The following is a 16321-nucleotide window of genomic DNA, read 5'->3' as shown; positions in this document are numbered from 1 at the left end:
AACGTGCATACTCATGAGTTTTATTACAGTCCAGTTTATAGAAGTAGTTTAATGAAGAATAAAAGCATAAACTGGAAAAGTTGTCGTAATTTTTTATATAAATTTTATATTACAATGAATTTTAAATTTTTCGCTACAGATGAATGTAAAAATCAAAACAAATATTGAATATACACTTCATTTTAATTTTAATTTATATTTGCACACCAATTTTGAACGCACGTTTATTTTTATGACGAGTTTTCTTCTTTTAATTTGACAATTGTGTTATAATTAAACCAATGAATAAATTTAAAGGAAAACCGCTAAAATTCGGAAAAAATTAGCATATTTATTTCATATGCAAACGAATATCATTTAATTATATTGTTCTCTTACATTTTTACGTTTTCTCTGCACAGCTTTTATTGTACTGTTTATGTGTGCGTTTCTTTTTATTTTATTTTTATTATATTCCAGTTTTTCGACGGTGAAATTGAATCACAATTTACATGTGTCCGCATAATATCATAATGCGTGTCATGCGCAACATAATGATACGTGCGAGTTTTCACATTCGCGTTTGTTTGCATTTGCATATGCGCAAACATTTTTGTGTGGTTTTTCACGTTGGAAGCATTGGAAAGAATAAAATTTAATACACGCATGGCATAATTCCAGTTTTCTACTTGTTGCGCACGGATGGGAAGTGTGAAGTATGAATGGACGAAACTGCTTAACGTGAACATCGCGTAACGTTTCAAGAACAATATTTTAACTTCATTTTTTTGTGTTAACCAAATGTTATGATACGAATAAATTCAATAATCGACACGTTTTACTAAAAAATGATGAATTTAATACATTAAAAGCTCATCTCTGTAAATAAAAAAAAGGACGCATGACGTTTGTCAGAAAACATGAGCTTAGAACGGAAATCCTTACATTTCATCCAAGCGCACATTTTTATGCGTTTCAACGATTTAAAAAAACTGAACACATTCATAACGAAAATAGATTTCATTCATTTTTTCTTCTTTTCAGGTCCAATTTTATTAATCTGCATAGAACATCTTATGTTCAATATTAATTTCTTATCAGTAGTTTGATAATGTAGTTATTTCGTGGAAGTACCTATATGATTTTTGGTTATTTTAATATACTTCTGGAATATGAGTCTAGAAATAATTTTCACTTGAGAATTTTTCTTTCGTAATCGATGCCAGTATTTTAATCGAATTAATTTGTTATCATGTTTCCGCCGGCGAGAGCTAACTTGAAACGAGCGTCACGTTCGTTAATTAAGGCGTGCCTCGATAAAAATTTAAAATGTCGACCGCTCAAAAGACGCCGCCGTGAACTTACAACTAACTTAGTTTTAATTACGTCATGTTGGCTTAAATTAACCAATTTACATACTTTGCTCGATAATCATATTCATCGCCATATTCTTTTAATTATCTGTATTTAAATATTCATTGTACAACTGAGAATGCATTTTTTGAAATAGTGATAGTACAAAACATTGAGCATTGTTGTGAAAAGTTAATTTGTGGAAATGCAGTTAAAAAGCTTATTTAGGTATAAAATATAACGTTGATTGATTTATGCAAAGCGATAAGATCATTCAAATGAGCATTGCTTGACTGGAAAACTGATAATTTCAAAAACTTTAAGTTTACAATAAACATTTTCATTAAAACGCTAAAAATCTTAAATTCAAAGATGGAAACCAGAGAATATTAATTTTTTAATTTTTTATTTGTGAATGAATCAAAATTATCAAAAATCCTTGAAATCATTGAATTAAAGTCCAAGGGTTAACACGTGCTATCAATAACAATACAATAATAATATCTATAGATATACCCACATAAACAAACAATAAATAATGACTAATTTATTGTAATACACCAAAATAAACATTTCTTCAAAAAAAATCCATGTCTACATATATTCATTGAATTTCACAATAATAATTAAGAATGAGCTCATTGTGGTATTTCGCAAATACTTTTCACAATTAGTTTTCCCATCTTAAAACTCAAGTGGCGTACAGATAAATTTGCTATTGTCATCGCGATATTATAATAAAGCGGAAGGCACGTACGTTCCAATCAAGTGCAATGTATTCCAGACATCATGCACTGATCGCGCGTACTTGACGCGCACATGATTGACAGTGTGAAGTCGATTATGTTGCGCAGAACAAGGAAGATTATAATTTAGGCGATTCAGACGCTCGTAGAGCGAGCGCGACCGATAACCAAACAAGACACAACTAACGATAAACATTTATGAGCGCATTTAAAACAACTCGAACTGTTTGCTAATCGTCAATCGCGAGTTAACCGCACAACAAACCACAAACCAAAAAGTGATACATCAACAAAATACATTTAATAATTATCTACAAAACTACAATAATACAATAGCAAGCAGCAAGTTAATAAACGAGTTTTTCGTGCGCGTATTATTTTTTCTTTTTTTGTGTGAAACAAAGTATTTAGACAATGTTTTATTCACCGGACGAAATCCGCAAACACAATGGACAAAACGGCACAGACACATGGATCGTTGTCAGAGACGTCGTTTACGATGTTACGCCATTCCTCGACGAGGTAAACCACATAAATCGTTGGCTTTTGTTGTGAATGTGTGAGGGATTTTTGTGCATTTTGCTGCGGTTTTCATTGACTGATTCAATAACTGCGCGGTCGACTGCAGGCGTGGTACATCCTGTCGATGCAGTCGTGATATATTAGATTTACATGTTCATCCAGCGATATTTGCAGAGTATTTGCGGATACTCTGTTGCCGGCACAATATCGCACTCTGAATATTGAAAAATTGAAAAGTTGAAATGTTAACTCACAGCGCGGAGCGTTGAATGCATTAAAATCGACGTTTGAAACTACATAAACTGCTCATAACTGCGCTATAGAATTTCATGGAAATTCAAGGTCGATATTTGAATCAATTTGAAATGTATTCATACTCTAGGTATTTTTTTATCAACAATTACACCTAATACTATTATAGATAAATAATTTTACTTATTTTTATCGTTTTGACAAGTTTTATTTATTTTTAGCATCCAGGCGGACCGGAATTAGTTCAAGAGTTTGCTGGACGCGATGCTACCGAAGCATTCGACAAGGCGATGCATTCCTCAAGTGCCAAAAAAGATCTAGAAAAATATCGTATTGGTGACACAAAATGGGTAAGCATCGATTTATGTAATCATCCAAACTAAAAATCCTTGAAATAACTAAACTAAACTAAACTCTAAAAACTTAAGTGCTCTCGAAAATATGAACATTTTGTAACGTAATAATTGAAACAATCGATGTGCTTGATATGAATCGATGAGACACTTCACATTTTTAGTCTATGAGCGTACGTTTAATAATTAATTTATGTGTGTAATTACCACCCAATTACGTGTGACCCTAGTCCGCGCACGTACCGATAACTAATTCGATTGTCGCGTTGATTGTCACGTCGTTTTTCATACAAACAAACTTTTGTAAAACCCTATAAAATTGCAAATATTGTATTACACACACTATGAGATTAGATAAATTTACCTTGAGTATTAATTCATCAAAAATTTATTTTATTAAAAAAAAAGTTTTGTTGAATTAGTCATCAAACAATGTAAATATTTATCGCAGCATGCTTTGTGTTTTTCTATGACACAAATGAATATTATTTATATTTCATAAACAATAGTTGCGTATGCATGTACGTTTTGCATACAAAATAATTAGTCATGTTACAAGATTATGACGATTTCAATCATCCTCCTGAAGATGATTCTCTTAAGCCGATCGTTCCTGACGCGGATAATGAATTTGTTCGAGCGAAGACATTTCTCCAGACAGGGAGTACTCTTACTGGCGACAATTTGTACGACCATCTCACTGATGTTCTGAATAAGATCCTAGCCGAAAGACCTGAAAATGTCATCGATTTCTTCGAAGAATACAGCAGGAAAGTTAAAGAGAAACGTTTTAGGCCTTTGACTGATCATCTCGAGGACATCTATGTCCATCCACCGAGATATAAGTTATGCAAAAAATGGCAGCCTTTGTTGATGCCTTTACAGCCAGATGAACCAAGTACTATGGATCCTGAAGATATGGAAATTGCCGATATGACTCATAATAATATGCTATTGCTATTGTATTACTTTGAGCAAGCTGGTGTTGGATTGCCAAGGAGTGAAATGTTTGCGATAATGATGTCTATGATGAGGTTTGTTAAGAGTGAACCTGTTGCAAGTGTACGTTTCTGGGGGAAGATTTATGGAGATTACAAGAATTATCTTGTACTGGAAACTGAGTTGAAAGACGAAGAACTTGTCAAACGACATGAATCTACCGAAAGCAAAAGGGAAGAAGAATTGAAAATGAAAGAGGAGGCTGAAACAGCAGCGCAAATGGTAAAAGAAGAACAATCACGTATTGATCAGATTCAGGAGATTCAGGGTGAAGAAAGTACTTCTTCTAGGATGTTTAGGCCACTTCCTCCATTGCCTGTAAATCATTATGAAGAACCTCCGGAAATTCCAATGGAACCTCCAGGTGTTGGTGTGAATAAGAAAGTATACTATGTTTGTAATGAGGCTGGAGATGAATGGATCCAACTACCCGATGTAACACCACAACAGATTAAAGCTGCCAGATTAATCAGGAAGACAATCACAGGAAACCTGGAGCAATCGTTGTGTACATACCCAGAGTTTCCGGGAGTTGAAATGAATTACCTTAGAGCGCAGATTGCTAGAATTTCAGCAGGTTCTCAGATATCTCCATTAGGGTATTATACGTTTTCAGAAGAAGAAGGTGAGGGTGTTGATGAAGAGGAGGAGGAAGAAGAAGATGAATCAGAACAAGAACTTCATCCAAAAGGCACTCCAATGAAAACTGATTTTACTGAAAACTCACGTTTTGATGGTTTACCACTGAATGATTTGTTAGATCCCAGTATGGCATTCTGGGTACATCATTCACAGTATATCCTACCACAGGGTCGTACAACTTGGTGGAATCCTAACCCTGATGGAGAATTACCAGGAGAAGAAGAACAAGGTGAAGGCGAAGAAGAAGACGAGGGGGATAGGGATAAACCACGTGGAAATATGGCTGAACCAGAAACAGGTCCACCTCTTTTAACCTCTTTAGGTGAAGATTCATCTTTGGATGCAGTTGCTCCTTGGTCTGTAAGAACCTCTTCAAATATCAATCCAACAATGGCAATATCCATTGTAAGATCAAATATTTGGCCGGGTGCTTTTTGTTTTGCAACTCAAGGAAAACTCTTTGAAAATATATATCTAGGCGATGGGCAAAAATACGTGTCTCATAATTATACACCGCAACCACTTCCACCAGTTCAACAAGATTATCCGATTGGGCCTGAAATTATGGAAATTGATGATCCTACTGGGGCTGAAGAGGAAGCTTGGAGGATTGCTCATCTACCACCAGAGAAACCTGTAAAAGAAGAACTTGGTGAAGGTGAAGGTGAAGGTGAAGAAGATGAAGATGAAGAAGATGAGGATGAAGAGGAAGATGACGAGGAGGACTAAATTTAAGAATTAGAGAATAGAGTATATAAATGAACTTTTATGCATTTTCTCCCAAATTTTAATGGAAACATGTTTAAATTGCCATTTAACATTAATATTTTGTTTCAGGTGTCATCTGATAATACTACCACTACCTCCAATACTAACGCTTCTCCCAAACCTGAAGGAAGAAGTTTCCTCTCTGCTATAACCTGTGGAATGTGTTGCTAAAGTATATGAAGATGACTAGTATTTTTACCTCAAGACTTGAACAAAAAGCAGTTAAAGTGATTTGTTATAAATTATTATTTAAAATGTTATATTGTAGTTAATCATACCTAATTATGTATCCTCTTTGTATTATTATAAATAACTATATATCTTGTTTTATTATATTTTTGTTTATTTCTTTTACATTAGGTTTTAATGAAATAAATATTGTTATTACACAAGTTGGCATCCGGAAAATGCGCATTGCGTAGGAAGTTGCGGAAAACATGGAATTTCGATTTGTTAACATTGCTCGCAAATCGCATAACATTATGACAATCAATAATATGTGAGCATTGGCACAAAATATATGCGCAATAAAACTGATCAAGCGGCGTTTAATGTCGATGAACTTTTGCTAATAAAAATATATCGAATTTAATCCACAGTAATCATTTTGTGTGTATTTTCCAAACATTTGATTTCTAAATTTTGCATTATAAACCATAGAAAAATCTGAAAAATACATACTTGTTGACATTTGACAATTCAATATGTCAAAATTATCACATTTGTCAAAATATTTGTAATTATATTTTTATTTTAAAAAGTATTTTAAACTGCAATGAGTAAATTAGAGGAATCTAACAGCTTTATACTAGAATCCTTGAATCTATTAAAAGAACCAATAGCCACATGTCTAAAAGCCTCATTCTTTGAATATGTTGAATTCTATGCGCCCCACATTGCTACATGCCTTCTTTACGATTCCATAATAGGTATTCATATTTATATTATCACTATAATTCACTGATTGAATTTATGCTTTTATTATAATTGTAGATCTTTGTCTAGCGGACACTTTATCACATCTCGCCACATTCGTAATCGGCGTCACGTACTTATCATCATACGACATGGAAAAATTCAAGGTTCTTTCAACATTCATCGGATTTTCTATTTTGATTATCTACGTCTGTAGATTATGCGAAAATGTCATCAAATACTACTTTTGGATGTTTTTATATATAGCAATTATTTTAGGTTCGGCTACGTATTTGTAAGAACATAATTTTATATTATTTTATGCCTAAACAGAATTTTAATGATTGTAACTATGTAATTTTAGTTCAAACAACAGTGAAATCAGTTTCTACCAGTTGGAAAAACCCGCCCATCGACAAATGTTATTGATCGCATCTATGAATTTTATGGCATACACATTCAACGTTGTATATCATCCATTACGACCCGGATTTATATCATACTTCTCCTTGCACTTTCTCGGTTACATGTTTAATCCCGTCAACGTTTTGAACGGCCCTTGGTTAGGGCTGAATATATACGATCGATGTTTTCAGAATAAGAAACGAACAGTTTTTAATGCCGTAAGGAAGTACATAAAGGAAGTGTAATAATCAACGAAAACAATTTCAGGGAGAAATGTGGAACACGTGGCGTGTGCGGGTCATTTTGCAGTTTTCTCTGCAATCATTCTGTTTTTATGTACTTGGTAAATGCATACTCCAGATGATTATTGAAAAGAATAATAATTTATGGTTAGTTTTATATCTTTTTATTATCCTTATCCTTATTTCATCGTAAATAAGCAAATGTTAAAAGTCATGTGAAATATAAAATAATATTTTAGGATATTGATCTTTTGCAAGTGTCTGCAATACAGATGCATGCACTACGCGCATTGTCACATGTCATCGGCGGCTTTAACATGCGCTGGACATCATGTTTTCTTTGGCAACTTGAGATATCCAATCGCCCACGCATCAAGAATTGAATTTCCTGTGTCTATGGCAAATGCTCTAGTTTGCTACGAGAGGCAGTTTAAAAGTTTCATAGAACAATGTCAGTGTAAGCATTATAATTTAACTAAATTTTTTAATACAAATTTGTTTTATTTTTAGATTTTACTAATCGTTTTAGCTACATGCAATCAATTTATCCCCGCTCTGACTTGGCAACATTGCCCTTAATTTACATTTTAATGTGTTTCGACCAATTTTCTTCGCTGATTGCAATCCTGACGCTCTTCATTTTTGTTCACATGCAAAGTAATTGCCAAGGAGCAATTTCTGATGCTTTTAATATATGTGTAAGAAGATATCCTTGTATGTATTTATACTGTCCGCATAAATACAAGAGCACACACCCTATCACAATTGGTTGCAAACTTATATTCATGATATTAAATCTTATTATGATTAACTACATTACCATTGCTATCATCGACGAAGATTATAAGCAGATATGGAAAGATATGCATTATGTTGGTCATCACATATGTATGCTATATTTTTTATTGGGTAATAACAGTTTAAATATATTATTAAATTGAATTTATTTAAATTTCTGAGATGTTTAAGGAATGATAACTGTCAATTTACATCCGCAAATTCTGTATCTGAACAGAAGATCCCCGATAGCATTAGAAGTCATGGTTTCATCGTCAAGTAATAAAGAAATGGTTACTAAATTCACACAAACTGATGATCAAACTCATCTGGTTCCTTCGGATAGCTTAGAAACTTTGCATAATAAGAAAAATCTCAAATTGAAAAAGAAACGCTAATCCTAATTTTCTTGTGTACCTGTATCTTTAATAAAAAGTCACCGTGTCTTGCAAATTTTTTGTGTCGCCCGGAATAATAAATATCACCCCGACTCGCCGGAGCTCGACAACGCAATCAGTTTCAATCAGCGGATAAATATTTGTCGGATGAAATGCGTCTTGCGTCTCATTTTCATAGCGTCAACACGCGCTTTTGAATATGCTCGAAATGTGTGGGATGATTTATGATTTTCGTTGGCTGATTTCGTGTAAATTGGACCAGAAGAGCGTTTACCACGTTTACGATATTATATTGTGGTAATATGCAAGACGTATATCTGACGCGAAGGATTTTACAAATTGCAAAAGTGAACTGTTTGTAAGTTTACATTTCAATGCGAAATAAAAAAACCTGGAACGCAGGTAGCACTGAACGTTTGTTAATTAAATATACATGCGTCCGGGCTTGCGGCAAACCTACTTATCATTTTAATTAAATTATTTTAAAAATGCGAAATAGATTAGAACTTGTAGCTATATAAATCAGTTTAATATTTTCTCATATTTATTTGTTTAAATTAATGCTCGTTTGAATCTGTCAATGATTCTATAAGTCAAGTCAAGATAGCGTTTCAATGCACATATTTGCATTAAATTCTAAGCGCACTTACCGCTGCCGGTTGTTTGTAGGTTGTAGTGAGTGCACTGCACATAGTCTTGAAAGCAACCGTGCGTGTCGTGTGCGATCGCGCGAATTGGTGCAGCAGGTTTTGTTTTTATCAGTTTGTATATTTGATTGTTTACGTCCTTGAGCCGCTGTGCTGTCGAAACGCACACGCTGCATGAAACTTGCAGTGACTTGCATTTGCGCAGTTGCAAATGGCTTGTCGGCGTGGCTGGTACCTACTTGAGTCGAGTAGAAATTACGGGCATGTGCTGTGGTCGGTTACTCTGTGCATTTCTTTCGCGAGTTGCTATGTTTTATTGCGATTAATTCGGTAAATCGAGTTAATTTGATCACGAATCAACGCCATGTAATAATAACAAATGTGTTGTGTTATTGATAATTTATAGTGTGTGCAATGTTAGAAAACGTGAAATTATTTTCCGTCGGCTATTGGCACATGTTAGCTTGTAAGTAATATATATCATTCAATACTTGATATGTAGTATCGCCGTAGCGTGCAAAATGTTTCACATCGTATTATTTTGTTACAGTACTTGACGTAGATGTATAGAAGACGACTGGTAAGTAAATAATTAAATTAATATCAGCCTTGCTCGCGCAGATAAACTTCGACTGTATTGGTATTGTTATTTGGAGTATTTTATCAACTATCTTATCAACTCTCTTCAATTCTCTTAATCTACTAGAACCAACTGAAAAACACCCCCAAACTTCAGCAATATTTCGCGAAATTAATATTGCTACGTTGTACCGAAAGGGTTCTTCTTTAAACTTATATTCCTTTTAACCCCCATAGTCTACTAGAGCAGCGAGAAAAACAGCTTTAAACATCAGCAAAATTTCCTGTTGGTACTCTTGCCCATTTTTTCTTAAGAATTAAAATTTCATCTCTCAGATTTCCGTTTTAACTATTTTATTTTATAGAGAATAGTCCGTAGATTAACAGGCTGCGATCCGATCTTAATTATCTCTTTTAGTTTACGAGATATTCACAATAGAATAAAATGGGCAAAAATTGAAAAATGTCACTTATTAGTACTTTTAGTGGCGTTTTTTTTTACCTTTTACTGTTGGAAATATAATTATTTAATATTTATATCAGATAGAGAAATTTCCAATCTTTCATAATCAGCAATTTGTTGGCTGCTCCCTCTTTTGGTTTAAGGGATATTAATTATCAAAAATCGTCGAAAAAAAGTATCAAGCACTCCCCCTTGGCAATTTTTTCTTAAAATGTAAAATTTCATCTCTCAGATTTCCGTTTTAACTAGCCTATCTTATAAAGCTTAGTCCGTAGATTAAGACGCTGCGATCGGATCTTAATTATCTCTTTTAGTTTACGAAATATTCGCGATTGAATAAAATGGGCAAAAATTGAAAAATGTCACTTTTTAGTACTTTCAGTGGCGTTTTTTGACCTTTTACTGTTGGAAATATAATTATTTAATATTTTTATTAGATAGAGAATTTTCCAATCTTTCATAATCAGCAATTCGTTGGTTGCTACCCCTTTTAGTTTAAGAGATATTAATTATCAAAAATCGTCGAAAAAAAGTATCAAGCACCCCCCCTTGGCAATTTTTTCTTAAGATGTAAAATTTCATCTCTCAGATTTCCGTTTTAACTAGCTTATCTTATAGAGAATAGTCCGTAGATTAAAACGCTGCAATCAGATCCTAAATATCTCTTTTAGTTTACGAGATATTCGCGATTGAATAAAATGGGCAAAAATTGAAAAATGTCACTTTTTAGTACTTTCAGTGGCGTTTTTTGACCTTTTACTGTTGGAAATATAATTATTTAATATTTTTATTAGATAGAGAATTTTCCAATTTTTCATAATCAGAAATTCGTTGGTTGCTACCTCTTTTAGTTTAAGAGATATTTATTATCAAAAATCGTCGAAAAAAAGTATCAAGCACCCCCCCCTTGGCAATTTTTTCTTAAGATGTAAAATTTCATCTCTCAGATTTCCGTTTTAACTAGCCTATCTTATAAAGATTAGTCCGTAGATTAAGACGCTGCGATCGGATCTTAATTATCTCTTTTAGTTTACGAGATATTCGCGATTGAATAAAATGGGCAAAAATTGAAAAATGTCACTTTTTAATACTTTCAGTGGCGTTTTTTGGCCTTTTACTGTTGGAAATATAATTATTTAATATTTTTATTAGATAGAGAAATTTCCAATCTTTCATAATCAGCAATTCGTTGGTTGCTACCTCTTTTAGTTAAAGAGATATTAATTATCAAAAATCGTCGAAAAAAAGTATCAAGCACCCCCCCTTGGCAATTTTTTCTTAAGATGTAAAATTTTATCTCTCAGATTTCCGTTTTAACTAGCTTATCATATAAAGATTAGTCCGTAGATTAAGACGCTGCGATCGGATTTTAATTATCTCTTTTAGTTTACGAAATATTCGCGATTGAATAAAACGGGCAAAAATTGTAAAATGTCACTTTTTAGTACTTTCAGTGGCGTTTTTTGACCTTTTACTGTTGGAAATATAATTATTTAATATTTTTATCAGATAGAGAATTTTCCAATCTTTCATAATCAGCAATTCGTTGGTTGCTATCTCTCTTAGTTGAAGAGATATTAATTATCAAAAATCGTCGAAAAAAAGTATCAAGCACCCCCCCTTGGCAATTTTTTCTTAAGATGTAAAATTTCATCTCTCAGATTTCCGTTTTAACTAGCCTATCTGATAAAGATTAGTCCGTAGATTAAGACGCTGCGATCGGATCTTAATTATCTCTTTTAGTTTACGAGATATTCGCGATTGAATAAAATGGGCAAAAATTGAAAAATGTCACTTTTTAATACTTTCAGTGGCGTTTTTTGGCCTTTTACTGTTGGAAATATAATTATTTAATATTTTTATTAGATAGAGAAATTTCCAATCTTTCATAATCAGCAATTCGTTGGTTGCTACCCCTTTTAGTTTAAGAGATATTAATTATCAAAAATCGTCGAAAAAAAGTATCAAGCACCCCCCTTGGCAATTTTTTCTTAAGATGTAAAATTTCATCTCTCAGATTTCCGTTTTAACTAGCCTATCTTATAAAGATTAGTCCGTAGATTAAGACGCTGCGATCGGACCTTAATTATCTCTTTTAGTTTACGAGATATTCGCGATTGAATAAAATGGGCAAAAATAGAAAAATGTCACTTTTTAGTACTTTCAGTGGCGTTTTTTGACCATTTACTGTTGGAAATATAATTATTTAATATTTTTATTAGATAGAGAATTTTCCAATCTTTCATAATCAGCAATTCGTTGGTTGCTACCCCTTTTAGTTTAAGAGATATTAATTATCAAAAATCGTCGAAAAAAAGTATCAAGCACCCCCCCTTGGCAATTTTTTCTTAAGATGTAAAATTTCATCTCTCAGATTTCCGTTTTAACTAGCCTATCTTATAAAAATTAGTCCGTAGATTAAGACGCTGCGATCGGATCTTAATTATCTCTTTTAGTTTACGAGATATTCGCGATTGAATAAAATGGGCAAAAATAGAAAAATGTCACTTTTTAGTACTTTCAGTTGCGTTTATTGACCTTTTACTGTTGGAAATATAATTATTTAATATTTTTATTAGATAGAGAATTTTCCAATCTTTCATAATCAGCAATTCGTTGGTTGCTACCCCTTTTAGTTTAAGAGATATTAATTATCAAAAATCGTCGAAAAAAAGTATCAAGCACCCCCTTGGCAATTTTTCTTAAGATGTAAAATTTCATATCTCAGATTTCCATTTTAACAAGCCTATCTTATAGAGAATAGTCCGTAGATTAAGACGCTGCGATCGGATCTTAATTATCTCCATTAGTTTACGAGATATTCGCGATTGAATAAAATGGGCAAAAATTGAAAAATGTCACTTTTTAGCACTTTTAGTGGCGTTTTATGACCTTTTACTGTTGGAAATATAATTATTTTATATTTTTATTTGATAGAGAATTTTCCAATCTTTCATAATCAGCAATTCGTTAGTTGCTATCTCGTTTGGTTTAAGAGATATTAATTATCAAAAATCGTCGAAAAAAAGTATCAAGCACCCCCCCTTGGCAATTTTTTCTTAAGATGTAAAATTTCATCTCTCAGATTTCCGTTTTAACTAGCTTATCTTATAAAGATTAGTCCGTAGATTAAGACGCTGCGATCGGATCTTAATTATCTCTTTTAGTTTACGAGATATTCGCGATTGAATAAAATGGGCAAAAATTGAAAAATGTCACTTTTTAGTACTTTCAGTGGCGTTTTTTGACCTTTTACTGTTGGAAATATAATTATTTAATATTTTTATTAGATAGAGAATTTTCCAATCTTTCATAATCAGCAATTCGTTGGTTGCTACCTCTTTTAGTTTAAGAGATATTAATTATCAAAAATCGTCGAAAAAAAGTATCAAGCACCCCCTTGGCAATTTTTCTTAAGATGTAAAATTTCATCTCTCAGATTTCCGTTTTAACTAGCTTATCTTATAAAGATTAGTCCGTAGATTAAGACGCTGCGATCGGATCTTAATTATCTCTTTTAGTTTACGAGATATTCGCGATTGAATAAAATGGGCAAAAATTGAAAAATGTCACTTTTTAATACTTTCAGTGGCGTTTTTTGGCCTTTTACTGTTGGAAATATAATTATTTAATATTTTTATTAGATAGAGAAATTTCCAATCTTTCATAATCAGCAATTCGTTGGTTGCTACCTCTTTTAGTTAAAGAGATATTAATTATCAAAAATCGTCGAAAAAAAGTATCAAGCACCCCCCCTTGGCAATTTTTTCTTAAGATGTAAAATTTCATCTCTCAGATTTCCGTTTTAACTAGCCTATCTGATAAAGATTAGTCCGTAGATTAAGACGCTGCGATCGGATCTTAATTATCTCTTTTAGTTTACGAGATATTCGCGATTGAATAAAATGGGCAAAAATTGAAAAATGTCACTTTTTAGTACTTTTAGTGGCGTTTTTTGACCTTTTACTGTTGGAAATATAATTATTTAATATTTTTATCAGATAAAGAATTTTCCAATCTTTCATAATCAGCAATTCGTTGGTTGCTATCTCTCTTAGTTGAAGAGATATTAATTATCAAAAATCGTCGAAAAAAAGTATCAAGCACCCCATAATCAGCAATTGGCAATTTTTCTTAAGATGTAAAATTTCATCTCTCAGATTTCCGTTTTAACTAGCCTATCTGATAAAGATTAGTCCGTAGATTAAGACGCTGCGATCGGATCTTAATTATCTCTTTTAGTTTACGAGATATTCGCGATTGAATAAAATGGGCAAAAATTGAAAAATGTCACTTTTTAATACTTTCAGTGGCGTTTTTTGAGATAGAGATAGTAATTATCGAAAATCGTCGATAAAAATTATCCGATCTTGATTATCTCTTTTAGTTTACGAGATGCTTGAGTAAAATACTTTTATCTGACCATTGCGATTCTCAGCACAGAAAGTTTGTTTTCTCCCATGCGTGAATATAATATTATCATATTGTATGAAATGTTGTTGTTTTAACTTATTTTTTCTTTTTATTACAGTACTTGCCGTACCCTTGCAATCCGATGAGCGCTGCATAGGTAAGTTTATAATTCAATTATATTTTCTGGTCAAATTTACATTGGCTGTTTATAAATAAGTTTTCGCGTAACGCGAGTTATATTGAAAGTTGTGTGTATGCGCCATAGAACTCGTTGCGCTAGGAATTGTAGTTTTTTTAGTATAGCATGCGAACGCGGTGTTATAATAAGTTCAGAATAATTTTCCCAGATGCGGAATTTAATTCTGTATCACCCTGGGTTTGAATTTATTGCGACAAAATTCCATAACGCGAGTTATATTGAAAGTTGTTTATATGCGCCGTAGTACTCGTTGCGCTAGGAATTTTAGTTTTTTTTTTTGTATTACATGCGAACGCGGTGTCATAATAAGTTCAGAATAATTTTCCCAGATGCGGAATTTAATTCTGTATCACCTTGTATTTGAATTTATTGCGACAAAATTCCGTGACGCGAGTTATATTGAAAGTTGTGTGTATGCGCCGTAGTACTCATTGCGCTAGGAATTGTAGTTTTTTAGAATCGCATGCGAACGCGGTGTCATAATAAGTTCAGAATAATTTTCCCAGATGCGGAATTTAATTCTGTATCACCTTGCATCTGAATTTATTGCGACAAAATTCCGTAACGCGAGTTATATAGAAAGTTGTGTGTATGCGCCGTAGTACTTGATGCGCTAGGAATTGTAGTTTTTTTAATATCGCATGCGAACGCGGTGTCATAATAAGTTCCGAATAACCGCACCGCGGTAGAAGTGACTCGTGTTCAGGGCACCGTATGAGGGCAGCGGTAGAAGTGACTCGTGTTCAGGGCACCGTATGAGGGCAGCGGTAGAAGTGACTCGTATTCAGGGCACAGTACAAGGGCAGCGGTAGAAGTGACTCGTATTCAGGGCACCGTACAAGGGCAGCGGTAGAAGTGACTCGGGTTCCCATTTGCCCATTTTTTCTTATGAATTAAAATTTCATCTCTTAAATTTCAAATTTAACTAGCTTATTTTATAGAGAATTGTCCATAGATAAAGATTCCGCTATTTGAAAATCGTGGAAATAAATTATCAATATAAATAAATCATAATAGTCGCGGTGAGTTTGTTTTATAGTGTGAAGTGACCTTTACAAAAATGTTTGTGCTAAGTGAGCCTTAGTTGTTGCACATAAAAATACTACGATAAACTACGAAAAACATCCCCAAACTTCAGCAATATTTCTCACATTTTAGTGTTTTGCGATGGAAATTGCAATTAACTAGCTTAACTTATACAGATATTGTTGTAGATTGTTGTAGATACCTATCTCTTTTAGTATCAGTATTCGTTTGTGTATAAACACGTTTTCGCGTCGCATTTATATCATATTTTACACTTCGCGTAGAAGTTTTATTGCATGTTTAGACTTTGCATTATTTTATCTCTGTTGTTCTCTTTTCTGTTTTAGGGCGAGTCACGAGCTAAATTTGAAACGTCGCTTCGTCGGCCGACTCCCGGTTTAAAATAAAATAAACAAATATACCTCTTCCCGCATTTCCCCTTAACAATGTCATTTATTACCCAGATTTTTATTATCTTCAACATTAGTCCTGAGTGATGCAACGCTTAAAGGTCACTCACTCTTTTTCTTGAAATGTTTGTATTTTTTCGGGTTTGCACGCGATCTTAGAGTCCCAATCACTTCGGCGTGGCATCTAAAGATGCGGAATTAAATTCTCCGTTGGGTGGTATTTGTTTGATGCA

The 16321-nt window shown here is 33.2% G+C and overlaps 3 protein-coding genes and 1 long non-coding RNA gene across 6 annotated transcripts; all 4 read left to right on the top strand.

The window, feature by feature from the left end:
• Nucleotides 1-2104: 2104 nt before the first annotated feature.
• LOC135792879 (cytochrome b5-like) lies at nt 2105-5949 on the top strand. Its single transcript, XM_065303670.1, has 3 exons — nt 2105-2600; nt 3074-3202; nt 5684-5949. The coding sequence occupies exons 1-3, from the start codon at nt 2493-2495 to the stop codon at nt 5783-5785; spliced, it is 339 nt and encodes a 112-aa protein (XP_065159742.1). The 5' UTR covers nt 2105-2492; the 3' UTR covers nt 5786-5949.
• Rsph4a (Radial spoke head protein 4a) lies at nt 3260-5677 on the top strand. Its single transcript, XM_065303652.1, has one exon. It carries the CDS (start codon nt 3755-3757, stop codon nt 5573-5575), a length of 1821 nt encoding a protein of 606 aa, XP_065159724.1. The 5' UTR covers nt 3260-3754; the 3' UTR covers nt 5576-5677.
• Nucleotides 5950-6083: 134 nt separating the features above from the next.
• On the top strand, nt 6084-8406 carry LOC135792877 (protein-serine O-palmitoleoyltransferase porcupine-like). Of its 3 annotated transcripts, none has more exons than XM_065303667.1 (7): nt 6084-6543; nt 6608-6808; nt 6894-7152; nt 7202-7323; nt 7416-7627; nt 7687-8085; nt 8146-8406. In XM_065303667.1, the coding sequence occupies exons 2-7, from the start codon at nt 6750-6752 to the stop codon at nt 8349-8351; spliced, it is 1257 nt and encodes a 418-aa protein (XP_065159739.1). In that variant the 5' UTR covers nt 6084-6543; nt 6608-6749; the 3' UTR covers nt 8352-8406. The 3 variants fall into 3 exon arrangements, with proteins under 3 accessions (XP_065159739.1, XP_065159738.1, XP_065159737.1); XM_065303666.1 differs by having other exon boundaries at nt 6608-6824; nt 6894-7140; XM_065303665.1 differs by having other exon boundaries at nt 6608-6824.
• A 1142-nt stretch (nt 8407-9548) lies between these two features.
• Nucleotides 9549-16182, top strand: LOC135792883 (uncharacterized). The gene is made up of 3 exons (XR_010548482.1): nt 9549-9578; nt 14572-14610; nt 16026-16182. It is a non-coding gene; the product is annotated as an uncharacterized lncRNA (long non-coding RNA).
• The last annotated feature ends 139 nt before the right edge of the window (nt 16183-16321 follow it).

The sequence above is a fragment of the Atheta coriaria genome, unplaced genomic scaffold (genome assembly GCF_025399875.1).
Source record: "Atheta coriaria isolate IRGN ID8LTWV9N9 unplaced genomic scaffold, Caltech_Dcor_3.1 hic_scaffold_5_pilon, whole genome shotgun sequence".
Taxonomy (NCBI): Eukaryota; Metazoa; Arthropoda; class Insecta; order Coleoptera; family Staphylinidae; genus Dalotia; species Dalotia coriaria.
The sequence above is the reverse complement of the archived record's forward strand: the minus strand, read 5'-3'. Positions and strand labels throughout refer to the sequence as shown.

Excerpts from the sequence above, each read along its gene's own strand:
- LOC135792879 (XM_065303670.1), top strand. The coding sequence starts at position 2,493 with ATGTTTTATTCACCGGACGAAATCCGCAAACACAATGGACAAAACGGC. Across the intron at positions 2,601-3,073 it reads TTACGCCATTCCTCGACGAG|CATCCAGGCGGACCGGAATT; the intron begins GTAAACCACATA and ends ATTTATTTTTAG. Across the intron at positions 3,203-5,683 it reads GTATTGGTGACACAAAATGG|GTGTCATCTGATAATACTAC; the intron begins GTAAGCATCGAT and ends ATTTTGTTTCAG.
- LOC135792877 (XM_065303665.1), top strand. The coding sequence starts at position 6,390 with ATGAGTAAATTAGAGGAATCTAACAGCTTTATACTAGAATCCTTGAAT. Across the intron at positions 6,825-6,893 it reads TTAGGTTCGGCTACGTATTT|TTCAAACAACAGTGAAATCA; the intron begins GTAAGAACATAA and ends ATGTAATTTTAG. Across the intron at positions 8,086-8,145 it reads TATGCTATATTTTTTATTGG|GAATGATAACTGTCAATTTA; the intron begins GTAATAACAGTT and ends GAGATGTTTAAG.
- Rsph4a (XM_065303652.1), top strand. The coding sequence starts at position 3,755 with ATGTTACAAGATTATGACGATTTCAATCATCCTCCTGAAGATGATTCT.